Source organism: Epargyreus clarus, unplaced genomic scaffold (assembly GCF_041222505.1).
Source record: "Epargyreus clarus isolate Ecla_fem2 unplaced genomic scaffold, WU_Ecla_fem_2.2 ptg000023l, whole genome shotgun sequence".
Classification (NCBI taxonomy): Eukaryota; Metazoa; Arthropoda; class Insecta; order Lepidoptera; family Hesperiidae; genus Epargyreus; species Epargyreus clarus.
This window is the reverse complement of record NW_027332230.1, coordinates 4,198,425-4,212,282: the sequence shown is the minus strand read 5'-3', so window position 1 is coordinate 4,212,282 and position 13,858 is coordinate 4,198,425. Positions and strand designations below refer to the sequence as shown.

At 32.8% G+C, this 13,858-nt stretch overlaps 2 protein-coding genes across 2 annotated transcripts; one reads left to right on the top strand and one right to left on the bottom strand.

Annotated features, from left to right (window-relative positions):
- Positions 1 to 2,073: 2,073 nt before the first annotated feature.
- On the top strand, positions 2,074 to 5,331 carry Hpf1 (Histone PARylation factor 1). The gene is made up of 5 exons (XM_073085398.1): positions 2,074 to 3,005; positions 3,642 to 3,790; positions 4,246 to 4,475; positions 4,862 to 5,115; positions 5,208 to 5,331. Exons 1-5 carry the CDS (start codon positions 2,397 to 2,399, stop codon positions 5,259 to 5,261), a joined length of 1,296 nt encoding a protein of 431 aa, XP_072941499.1. The 5' UTR covers positions 2,074 to 2,396; the 3' UTR covers positions 5,262 to 5,331.
- A 1,828-nt stretch (positions 5,332 to 7,159) lies between these two features.
- Positions 7,160 to 13,620, bottom strand: LOC140751991 (uncharacterized). The gene is made up of 6 exons (XM_073086161.1): positions 13,460 to 13,620; positions 11,651 to 12,476; positions 11,305 to 11,475; positions 8,905 to 9,483; positions 8,421 to 8,601; positions 7,160 to 7,923 (listed from the first exon to the last, which is right to left on the bottom strand). The coding sequence occupies exons 1-6, from the start codon at positions 13,484 to 13,486 to the stop codon at positions 7,782 to 7,784; spliced, it is 1,926 nt and encodes a 641-aa protein (XP_072942262.1). The 5' UTR covers positions 13,487 to 13,620; the 3' UTR covers positions 7,160 to 7,781.
- Between the last annotated feature and the right edge of the window lie 238 nt (positions 13,621 to 13,858).

Below are 13,858 nucleotides of genomic sequence, written 5' to 3'. Positions count from 1 at the left end.
TTCATTTTTCATGATCGCATTTTTTGTTTTTGTCATAAAGAAAAGTCCGTTTGGTGGAACATAAAACTATAATAAACTTAGGTATATATATAGATTTTCTCTATAAATATAGTTCTCTGTATAATGAAAACAAATTGATTCGATTAGTTATGATGACAGTACGTATTAATGTTTAGGTAATATGTAATTTAATAAATAATACTCTAAATAAAAAAAAAAACAAAAAACTCGCTTTTATTGCTAATCGAACTAAAAACTAGAAAATCATTTAAGTTATTAAAATAATTATTCAATTCAGATTAAAAAGCGTGGGGTGCTTGAAGGGTGCTTGATATTTTAAAAGTTACAATCATAGATTGTCAAAAATGATTGCGCAATTATCTATGAGAGAATAGTTATGAACCTCAGTAAAATGCGCTTTTTAATCTGAATTGAATTATTATTTTAATAACTCAATTATTTTCTAGTTTTTAGTTCGATTAGCAATAAAAGCGTGTTTTTAGTTTTTTTTTTTTAAGTATTATTTATTTTTATTTTTTTAGTCTGGGACAATCTCATAAATTGGGGAATTAATTATTCTAATAAGGATAATGGGGAACTGTTATCAAATTATTGCATTGTCATCGGTCCTTGATACGTGTGCAAAATTTCGAATTAATCAGAGTTGTGGAAATCGGTGAAAATTGAGCACAAAGATTCCATTACATACATAGATACAACCCAAGCTAATAAAAGCGTATTAAAAATGGCATGTGAGAAACTTAGTTTTCCTCAGGTTAAGATCTACCCTAATTAACTTATCACTCCCTAAACCGCTTGCTGCAGCTTGCCGTCTATGCTTGCCGTGAAGACACGTAAATTGTTCATTTTTTTGTTTAATTTACGGTAGATCCTGTAATCACTCCGGCATTAGCAGAGTTTGTAAACATAATTTGAAGTAAATTAACTAACATTCTTATATTAATTATAATCCATGGATAACAACTTGTAGATACACCTTGTCGGGTTCGACAGTGAGTTGTTATTCTTGCAACGCTTTTAATTCAAATCTCATACACTAGTACTCACATTAAACTGATAGATAGCATATAAAATAACTTACTAGCTAGAGAGCCGAATTTTAAAATTAGTATTTACTGTTATAATATTTGTCTCCATCAGTAAAGAAGTAATAAATTCTGTATCTCCAGTGAAAGGATATATAAACTTATTAGAGCTGTTATTGAGTTATTTAATTCGTTGTTTAATTGGACTATCATCAAAACAAATGTCTGTGTAGTATTTAAGCGACACGGTTTTTTTGCGTAAAGGACTCCGGTATAACAAAGGAACGCAGCCGGTGAACCTATGAGTTACTACATGGCCTGTCGAGTTCCGTCCAGGTGAGCATGAAGCCCGCCACACCGTCTAGAATTTACGACGGTATGCGACCACTAGCCTGGCGATTTGAACTTCCCCTCTCGTCTCCCGTATTCTTGGAAGCCCTTACAATAGGCAGAAGATACCGTAGCCCTGAATAGGGCTGGGGTCCTGGAACTACAGGACACATTTGTGCTTATCTACCGAACAACTGGGCTCACATCATGCTAATAGTAGTTCGTTAGTCGAGTATATGTGGCACTTGTTTGGTCATTACGTACTTCAAATGTAGCAATTATGAAGTTTTTGATGTAATGATTCCATCTCTATGTATGTAAAAGTGTCCTCCGAATTTCTGTAAATTCGTGGCGTTAGTTTTGCACGTTGTAGCAAAAGGGCATACGGTTTTTAATAACCATGCCAAGAATTTTTATAAGATTATTTTAGTTAAAATAATTTACGATCTGTATAGCGCAGTTCTATAAACTGTTCGGGTCACCACCATTATTAATTATTTCAAATGATAAATCCTGTACACAAGAATCTTAATAAACTTTTTTTATACTTTGTTTAAAATTGTTTTGGCTTTGCATTCTTTCAGCCTAAGCAAAAATAATGTTATGACCATAGAGACGATTTATTGAATCTACCGAAATATTGACATTTGCTATTTAATTTGACAGTAACCGTTGTGACAGGTGGACAGTGGACAGTTGGACACTGAGTCACACTGAGTGTCACCCTCGCCCACCTTTAAATGTCAGGTCAAACTATATTGTCAATCCTATTCATTCCTGTTTAATTTTAAATTCTTATCGGAACTATTGGCCATCCATGTTTAGATTATGTGTTGAAGTTGAATGCAAAAATATAAAAATCTACAACGAATATTAAATCCAGACAGTGTGTCAGTTAATTTACCGCTTAAAGAATGTTGTCAAGGATTTAGGCAAAGCTTCGTTCTCATTAAACATTTCATATAATCTTTGTTTGGAACTGAATTGCTTCTTATTCATTCAAATACTTTACAAATTACAATGTCTGACGAGCAATGGCAAGATTACTTAAAAGATACAAGACAGATGTGCAAATATGGCGCGAAGTGCTACCAAAAGAATGCCGATCATCTAAACAAGTTTAAGCATCCTCCACAGCAGTTCAAAGGCAAGGCTGACAAGATGCGTAACAATGCCAGAGTTAGCCCCTACTCTAGAAATGAGGAAGCTAAGAGAGCACCACCAAAACTACCAACAGAAAATGAAACGTCAAGTCCGCAGTCGTCTGACACGAATACATTAAGCGCACAAGAAGCAGTTGTAGATGTTGTAGAAGAAAAAAGTAATACCTCTGTAGATGACAATGTATCTTTTCCGAAAATTACAATAAATGATAACACACAGTATCACGACAATGGTTCTGATAATAAAATATACAGAGAATGCTTCTTAGTGGATATGCCATCAGATTTCTTCAAATTCTATGAATGTTTGAAAAACGAACCGGGCTCAGTTGAGAAGTTGCTGGCCAGTGTCAACTTACAGCTCATAGGACCGTATGATTTGCTGCTCGGAAAACTACCAATAATAGATGACAAAGACTTGTACTTAATTCATTGGAGGTTTTTCTATGATCCTCCAGAATTCCAAGTAAGTTTAAATATATTTATTCTGATTCTTTACAAAACTGTCTCCAACGTCCACAAACTGCCACCACTTTACAAGTCAATTTTGGCTTGTCAAGCAGTAAAAATAATTTTATAAAATGAAATTTACTAATACACATTAGAAAATGAATGCTGGATAAAGGTTAAGCTAAAATGTTAAGCTGGCTTAAGCAATTTTGAACCAAACACATGCATTTAGTAGATATACCTTTTGTAATATATTTTTATTCAGTTCCTGTTTATGCTTTTAAAGTTTTGTATTAGGGAATTAAATGTTTAGACTTCTATAATATCACATTTTATGAACATAATAACAAATAAATATATATTAAATTCGGTGAAAGACAAAAAGGGCTGGATCAGTTTTAAACTTATACCTGTTGTATACATGTAGTTACAAATCTACAAAATGTCACAAATTAGGTTCGTACTCATTTGTCTTTAATGTTCTTTAATGTAACACTGCTAAGATATTATAAAATGTCTTCAAACATTACTGTGCTACTGCTGGGCACGGTTCTCTTTCAGAGTGAGGGATTTCGGCCCTAGTTCACAATGCTGGCCAAATGGACATTGGTAGAATAATCATGTAATATACGAAGTAATTATAACATTTCAGGCAGTTTTAAAAAAGAAAGGCAAAAGTGAATATCACATTGGATACTTCAGAGATAGCCCTGATGAAGACCCTGTGTTTCTGGCAGTCAATAACAGTGAAAAAGATTATGCTATCAAACCAATTGCAAAAAATATCTTCGGAGCTGTATAGTGAGTTACTTTTGATATTTATTGATTATACTATTGTATTAGCACATGGTATGTATGAAGTTGATTATTATCATATTAGCAATTAAATATGAACTAGCAAATATTTTACTCATCCTATTTTTTTTCTATTACTCTCCATTGAAATGCATGATCAAAAATTAAATTTTATATCTTCTTGTTTCCAAAGATTGAAGTAGCAAAGTTTCATTCAGTACTCTTGATGGTAAGCGGTAACTACTGCCCATGAACATTTGTAACCAATTCCATATAGACAGACATTTTCCACCATAAGTGTTGTGTTGGTACTTCCTTGATCAAAATATACTGGTTCAACCTCTCAGATTCTAAGTTATCTTTAATTTCATATTTAGTTCAGTTACAAAAAAATTATATTCATCTCTTGCATTATTTTTATCCCCTAATATTTTATTATAATGTAGATGTGACTGTTTCAGCTGGTATTTACAAGAAGAAAAAAAGACATCACCCTTTGTGTCCATTGCCTGTCAAAAATTAATGGAAAAAATAAATAGTTGGGCTAAGGAGCATGATTTCACATTAGAAGAATATAACATACGAAACAGACAGTCACAAACTGTTTGCAAATCATTTCATGGAGCTGGAGTTGCAGTGCCTTATAACAAGAAGACTCAACTAGGGTATAGATCATTGGCAGAGAGTGATGGTAAAGAATATAGTTTTATATTACAATCAATGTTCAAATACATGTGATACTAATTAGCATATTGATAACTAGTTAACAGTTAACTGCATAGTTCTAAACACAGTTTATTTTTTTGTTATAAAGTCACATATTATATTGTAGTTAGGGAATGACAAAAAGACATACTAGTCACATTATTTTAAGAGACAACTGCAGACAATCTGTCATTAAATAAGATTGGTAAAAGATCATAGATTCAAGGGTCATAACTACCTTTTTAGGAATTAAAGTTTAAACAACTCCTTAACCTATGCCCCATTTTTCATTAATGTGAACATTGATTTTTAATATTAAATATGCAATAATTTGCAGATAAAGTATGGCTTAAAAATCCTTTTTATTTTTAGCAAAAATAAGAAAGTTGTTTAAGAAACTAGCAGAAGCAAAATCACAAAGTGAAAAAGACAGTGTTCTGTCGGAAATTCAACCAGTCACAACATTTGCTAGTATAGCAGTGGATGAATGTGATTTTGGGACAGGTCTGGAGGCAGGCATAGCTATGTTTTGTTCTGGTCTGAAGGAACTGGAACCAAGTGCGTTGAGCAGTCTATGTGCAGTTTATCCACTATTGAATAGACAAGCATTTAGTAAAATTATCCAGGTAAGAAATCTATAATTATGCAACATAATTATGAATAAAAATTATGATTATGTATATTCACTATTTTTTTACCTACAAAATTTGTTTTACAGGTACATTTGAAACATCGACGTAAAGGTCCCGATATGTCAATAATAAGTCAATGAATAAATTAAGTAAAATAATGATGTTTATATTTTTATAGAATTTACGAAAATATATGATTATGTACAATTACTTAATTAGTTTTATTTAGTCCAAATCAGTGTTTCTCAAAGTGGGCGACAATACCCCTTGAGAGCGCAGAAGGCCTACTGCTAGGCAGTGAAGAACCCAGAGTAAATTACTCTGGGTTCTCAACGCCCAACGAAGAACCCAGAGTAAATTACTCTGGGTTCTTCGTTGGGCGTTGAGGGGGCGATAGCTATGCCCAAAGAGTATAGTAAGGCTAAGCCTTTCAATTTTACTACTGTATATATTTCCTAAGAACAGTAAAAAGGGACACAGGGATGAAAATAATTGTAATTAAAAGTGTTCAGTAGCTAGTTAAATTTGAGAATCTTTCTCAATGAATATGCTGCTATTTTGTTTTAAGAACATTAAAATACGAAAAAAGGTATAGTCCACTCGATAGTATATAATCTCTGCGGCCGATTGTCGCCCGTAATCAACTAAATTTAGGGCGGGAATCCCGCCCGACGACGGCATAGATGTGTAACTGTATTATTTAGATAAGTTTAAGTACCTCATTTTTGTGTCTGCCTTACGTTTGTTAAAAATACCGTTTTTATAATCGCAGACACGCATGTAACAAACTACGGTACCCAATTTTTTGGGGATTAATCTTATTAACTACCAACTACCCAGTAGGCAAATCTTCGGCCACCAGCTGTAATGATATCATTTTTTCTTATCTTTACTTATGTACAGGTTTTACAGATAAGATTGCGCAACTGTTATGTGTTTTGTGTACATATTCGTACTGGTGAAATATTTTAGAAAACTGAATAGTCAATTGTAATGACTAGACATCAGATTATATGCAAATGCATAAAACGCCACTTTTTTGTCGTTATTGCATATTTTAGTACTTTTTAAGTGATAGTGCATATATTAGTAGTTATATGTATTGGGTATATTGTTTATAACTGTAAGATTGCAGTAGGGTGATACCCCATTCACATTATTTCCCATCCAATAAGTAAAAAGTTTTAAAATACCATACTTATAACCTTGTATCATAAATATAACATTAATATTACGATTAGTTCCGAAGTATTACAATTTGATGACTATGACCTTGATTTTTTAGAAATTCGGAAAAGTTAAAAAAGCATTTTTTATTAAATGTATATTTTTCAACTTTTCCATTTTGTTTATTATTTTCAATAGCTTATTTAAAAATGTGTTCATATTTTTTTAGTTTGGTAGATACATAGATAAGTAAAGATTGCTTACTCCTAACAAGAAAATGTACCCAGTTTTGAGAATTGAAATAGTTACGTAAAAAAGTTTTGCCACGTCTCCGTGCTAAAATGTCCCTAAAATATTTGAAATAATTATTTATTTATTATGTAAATTACGTAGTATTAGTAATTTATTCGTAAATTTTCTCTAAAAATGTTTTTATTTGTCAAGAATTAAAAAAAATAACTTACTAATAAGCCGTTTGTGGCTTTATTCAATTTCAAGGCCGCGAAGTATCTTTACTAATCTATGGGTAGATATTATAAAATGTTTTCATATATTTACATTTTGGTAACATAAAAATATGACTGTCATTTTATTGTAGTTCGACAAAAATTAAAAATAATTCTAGATTTCTCGATAATAATATGCTTAATCTTAATGAAAATATTTAAATTTATGTAGGTTTAGTACATTCAATTTCTAGGTCCTTTTCCTAATAGGCGCGAAATCTCGCCGACATCCCGGAAACACGCTAAAACCGCGATTGTGAAATACTTATAAGTACATACATGAATATAATACAGACAATTTAGATGACACATTATTAGAGAACTAGTTTGATTATTGTACTCCTAGGTAAGAAATGAAACAGCTATGGAAAATAATGTCTTTATTTCTTGGATTCAATTACATAATCAAATTAACACATATGTTCATCTTTTCGAATGAAGTTTGAATTATCTTATCTATACATGTAAAGATATGTATAGCGCCTATTATAAGAGTCATGAGGAAAAAAGTAAGAAGTTACTATAACGTGGTTTTACCATTGTTCGCATTTGAGTGAATTTGCATCTAAACTATTTACCCTGACATTAGTGTCTGTTTTTTTTTTGTAACTTTATTTACCCTAAAATGTCTGTTATGCAAGCTAAAAGTTAAAATTTCTCTCTGTTGCCTGACAGAACACGAAACCCATAATTTAACACACTTCACACTACTTCAGATCGGACAAACAATTAATTTTCAAGAATTTCAACTGATTAATAAATATAATCATTACAATTTATGAAGTAAATTCAATGTAACAAAAATTACAATTAATGAGAACAATTTCTTTTGTATTTGAGAATAGTTTCTGGCTAAATTTATGGCAACTTTTTATGGCGTAGAAGCCGCAAGAAACAGCGAATGATATGTATCTGGACAGATAGTCTCGATAAATTACATTATTATTCCTTTCCGAATAATATTATACATCAAATTATACTTCAGTATTACTCCTTAGGTTTGTCGGCCGTGCTCAGATGCAAAAACAGCGATATCGGACAATGGTCGCTGCCGTACACTTTCTCCTGGATAACACTGTCGCAGACTGTTGGTAGAAGTCTCTGTGACACTATGAAGTAGTCCAAGCGCCTGAAATTAACAAAATATCATAATTAGTATAGAATTATGTATATTTTTCTACACTAATATTATGAAGAGGAAATCTTTGTATGTTTGTTTGATTGTAATATCTATTCATTACAATCAAAAACTACTGGACCGATTTTAAAAATTATTTCACTATTAGAAAGCTACATTATCTACGAGTAACGTAGGCTATATTTTACATGAAATATATTTGATAAATCGATTTTGAGGCGGTACAAAGTTTGCCGGGACAGATAGTAGTTTCTATATGTGACCAGACAGTTTATTTATATACGGATATCCTAAATAAAAATAAAAAATAAATCGGGAGAACCCTTTTATTATTATAACGTACATTTGTTAAAATAGGATAATCTAGGCCAAAATTGCAGTTTCGTTTTCGTGCAGATCGTCTTACAATTAACCGCTTTAGGCAGACATCAAATGACCTAAGATGCAGATGACGAAAAATATATTATTTTAACAAAGTGTTTTCTTACCATCCAACATTCTTTGCGCGGCTATTAAACATATAAGTCCAGAATGTGTATGCGCCTGTCTTATTGGGATATAAATGCCGGAAGGTGTCGACGAAACCCTCTCCAAGTAATTCGGTCATACCAGAGCGCTCTTCATCCGTAAAGCCAGCATTCTTTCTATTAGTCTTTGGATTTGTTAAGTCTGTAAAAATACTATGTATCAAATATACGAGTACATCCACAAAAAAAAAGCCAGTGGAATTAAAACTCATGTTAGTCATTAACACGGCAGTAAAACATAATGCAGAATGTTTTTGTACCTGACTGTACCATGTAATAATATGTTCAAACAGTAAAACTATTTTTTTTTCACGTAGATATTTTGCAAAGGTTTAAAGACGATACAAAAATTTAAAAGCGATGTACAAAGTTTCATAGGTAAGATGGAGCCTAATGTTTATATGTATATCGTATACATACATTCTTATTGTATATCAGTACGTACCTATTTCATTATGGGAAACATTCATATCGCCACATATGATTACAGGCTTTTTCTTATCTAGTGATTTAACATGTTTGCTAAACTCTTCATTCCATTTCAGTCTTTTGGGTAGTGTAACTAGTTTGCGGCCAGAATTTGGCACGTAGGTGCATATCAAATAAAAATGTTCATATTCTGCTGTTATAATGCGACCCTCTGTATCCAAGTCCTCATCTTGTAGGCCGTATTGCACATTCATTGCAAGTTTGGTGGTATAGATGCCTACGCCGGCGTAGCCGTCTTTGTCGCTGCACAGCCAATATGCGTGGTATCCGGGCAAGTTTGTTATTTCCTCTGGTAGTTTCTCTTTAGCACATTTCAACTCTTGAAGGCAAAGTATATCTGGTTTTTCATATTTTATGTAATCCAAACCTCCTTTACCTAACCACGCCCGGATACCATCGACGTTCCAACTGGCTATTTTGAAATTCCACTCTTTTCCCTGAGAGTTCACAGAAGAGTTAGAGAAGTCAATGGAATCGTAGTCGGTAGCGGATTTTGTTTTTGATGGAGCTTTTTTCTTCGTATCCTCAGTTGCAGCTGGAAATTAAGTGAATTAGAACGTTCATATGAAGTCGACGCAATCGATAAATATCTACAACTGGAAGAATACCTGTGAAGCAGGTTTTAACGCAACCCATGCATGCCCTATTACCGGATGCTTGCTCCCCCAACCAAACGAAGGCTTGCAGCATTGACCATCGCGCCGATTCAATGCGAATTGGTAGGGATATCTACGAATCAGTGGTAAATTCGATGACTAAAACTAAATCGAAAAGTATAGTTATTTTTTATAACAGGAAGTTAAATACGGGAAATAACCAAATAGTTTTGATAATTTACGAGCAGCGAATATCCTTTTAATTTCAAAGACCGACCATGTACGATAAAAAGTGCAAAAACTCCGCTACTATACTCGAATTATTTAAAATTTTGTTTCAACTTGTTCAAGGCTAAGCATATCTAATGCAAAACTTTATTAACATTATTCAGGCGTCACGCGGTAAATGTTTTTATAAATTAAATATTTTTTTATTAGCCCCATATCATATTCTTCCAGGAATCTATTTATGGTTGAAAAATATTTAATTAGGTATTTTGCAATATGTTCACTCTCGTTACGATAAAATAACATAAACAAAAGAACTATTTATTTAAGTAAGTATGGATAAACCTCTGTCTGGCTCTAATCACAGACCTGTCGAAAGCTTTAGGTATATTTAACAACCTAGTCTGTTTGGCGTACTTTACTAAATAGAAAGAGGGGGTCGTAAACTTTAAGGGGCTTGTTACATAAAGTAAGTAGGTATATCTAAGGAGATAAAATGCGAGGGAGCATTAAATAAATAGAATTCCCCGTTTTATATTGTCGTATGTTTAGTTAATTATTATATTTATAAGCCGAATAAGATTAAGTTATTAACATTGTTCTAACCTTCAATCAAATAGTTACAGAAAAATAACCTTCAATAGTTACATAACAAAATTAAAGTAGGTACTTATGTACTAAGCAATTTAGAAAATTACTGTCAATTTAAATTATTTATACTATTTGCATTTATTTTTGTATAAATACGACATATAAGGAATAATAATTTCAAAAATAGGAGCATAAAACATGTTTTTGATTATCTATTATTTCACATTAATCCTTGATCAATTGACAAAATAAATAAGTATCAAAATAAAGTTGTATTTATTACTCTGTTATCCTACATATTTGTTATTGACAAGGTTTAAATAAGATTATTAAAGATATGTTAGTACTATACGTTTTTTTTTGTTTTCTACAATGTAATGGTTGTAATGATTGTTCTCCATCTAGTTATATTGTATACATTTTCACAAAATATCCCTATACTGAATTTATATATTAACATGCCTACAGAATAAACAGAGTTTTTGTAAAGCACTATTTTATAGAGCCAACTTCTTGCATTACTTATGTATGTAAAAAGCTTTAAGATAATAAGTTGTTACCTCTGCCATCTGAATTACTTCATGCAATTTTACGATTAGGTATTAATAAAATAAGGACTACATTAAAATAAATAAGTTCAAATTATTGTTTGCTCCATTGTACACCATAAATGTTAGTCTTAATCCAAAATTAAATTTACACCTTCCCTAATTTGTTAATCTATATAATACGGCCCCTAGTTTGAAGCAGTCACTTAAGAACTAGTTTAAAAAGCTGTCTGACCTCAAGAATGATTATAGAGGTGAAGAAACATAAATAAGTATGAAGCACAAATATTTTCAAAAACCATTTATTCATAATATATAATTCAACACACATAATCAAAGTAATATAAAACATTGTCCAAAATGTCAACTTAATGAACTAACAAAATTAATTACCCTTGTCATCGGCTTGTTTGCGCCGGCGCTTCGTGGTCGGCTCGCCGGTGTCTTGAACTTCCTCCTCAGCTTCTGTTGCCTTCTCCACAGCCTTCTTTGCACCTCGTTTGCCCTTCGCAGGTTTTGGTTCTGGAGCATCTTCTTCCATGTCATCTTCATCCTTTGATTCACCTGCAATTTCAAAAAATATTGTTCTATTACGAAAAATAAACTGTTAATACTTGGTACAATTCATGAAATTGAAAGTTTTAAAAAATTTGATAGACTAAAAATTAAAAAATAAAGAAATAATACTAAAAATTTACTTTTCACATAGTATGTGTTAATAGTGAAATGAAAACTATACCTTTTTCCTTTATGTCTTTCTTAGTGACTTTTCTTTTCTTAGATGCTGGTTCTTCCTTAATATCTTCCCCAACATCTTCTGCTTCAACCTTTGCTTGTGCCTTCTTGCCGACATTCTTCTTCCCTCTGCCACTTTTCTTAGGTTCTGGCTCCTCTTCTGGCTCATCAATGTCTTTCTGTTCCTCTTGAGATTCTTCGGTCTCACTGTCTGGTGTCTTCTCTTTGGATGATTTTGCTTGTGCTTTCTTCCTTCCTTTTGCAGCAGGTTTGGGTTCCTCTTCAACATTGTCAGACATTTCCTCTGCTTCAGCCTCGACCTCAGGTTTCGGCTTAGCCTTTCGTCCTCGCCCTCTGCCCTTTGGCTTGTCCTCACCTAGTTCTTTTTTAGTGTCAGTTTCATTTTGTTTAACATTCTTTTTGCCCTTAGTTTCTTTAAGTTTAGCTGGAGCTGCCTCCTTCTTAGTTGGCTTTTTGCGTCCTCGCCCAGCAGGGACAGCTTGTTCTTCTTCAGAGTGCTCATTAGTATCTGCATCATCTTCGTTTTCTTCAGTTGGTATAGACTCTGCATCTTCCGAGTTGTCATCATTTGACGCAAGCTCTTCAGAGTTCGTCTCTACTTCATTTTTCTTTTTGCCTTTTTTGGCTGCAGGAACTCCATCTCCATTAGTCTGTTTTCCTTCTGTAACCTTCTTACCACGTTTAGTCTTTTTTTCCACTACTGGAACATTATCCTCATCTTCATCTACTATAGGTTCTGGAATGTTCTTCTCCTTCCCCTTACCTTTTGCGGGTACTTCACTTTCAGATACTTTGACATCTGCTGTTTTCTGTAAAGAAAAATATTGGTACAATAGTAAATTTGCCTTCCTAAAATCTTAAAATACTCACCATCAACTTCAATAAAGACAATGTGAGCAGCCATTAGAACATAAAAACAACACTGCACACAACAAAAATATCCTTATTACCATGTAAATTAATTGCAAAAAACCTTTGTATTACTAACTAACCAACCACTTACTAGTTGAATCAAGGCCAATCCAGGGGATTTGTCCAGAGCATTAATAATGAGGACTAAGTTGAAGTACAAATTGGTGTACTGCTTTCCGAGGTCCTTTTTTCACTGAGTTACTCTTATACAGGACGGCTAACTTGACTACACCACAGCTCACATGAGCACACAGCTCAGTGAGTTTTTATTGTAAAAGAAGGGCAAGGCTTAATTTTGCCTGAATGGGCTAAAATGACTCAACTGAATCAAGCCCAGAATTGAAATTACAGTTTCCTATAATGGGTATACACATGGGTATACATTCATATTCAGAAACACAAATGAAATTGAACAGTGATTAAGGATTCGATTTATACATAACAAGCTTTACAAAGGTTGTTTAAAAACGCTGAAAACTTGTTGGTTAAGGATGTATTGTGGCCACCGCATTCAAATTATTAATATCTATTGGTGTCCACTAACACATATACATATAAAAAGCTCAAGGGATGTCGTCAATAAAATTTGAATCACAAGTTCCGTTGCAGAATCAAAAATGAATAATCACTCGACAACACGCGGCTTATTGCAAATATGTATGTAATAAATTACTGACCAACCTAAATAATCAAAACGGAAATCTTATATAAACTGCATGGCCCCGTAGTATTTCGTATGATAATGCATAAAATTCAACAGTTACAATGTCAAATCAAAAGTATTTTAGCAAGATAGTTGTCGATAACAATGCAAACCTGTTTTTGATTATAAATGTAAAGTTAATAAAAAGGATGCAAATGTGTTAGCCTGTAATTATACCTTTGCCTTTGCTGTTCTTGGCGCCATTATGTTTAAGCCTATATTTTGCACAAAGGATCACAAATTTACAACAAACCGGCACTCCCGGTTAGCGCGTCTTCCAAACGGGGTGGTGAACGAAGTTTCCGGTAAAATGACAATGACAGACAACGCTCCTGGCGCCAATTTTTTTTTGTCAGTTTTTTACCGCCAATGAGCAAAGGGCATGTTGTCCATTCTAATGGAATTAAAGATGCGTTCAATACTACACACTGAAAAATGACTGAAGCAAACAAAGAAATAAATAAAAACTTATCATGGTCTCCCAAAGAGTATAGTAACCAGCCATCGTGGATAAATAAGCGCGTTACAACGATTGTAATTAAATCTATTTACTCTGAGTACAATAAATAGATTTTT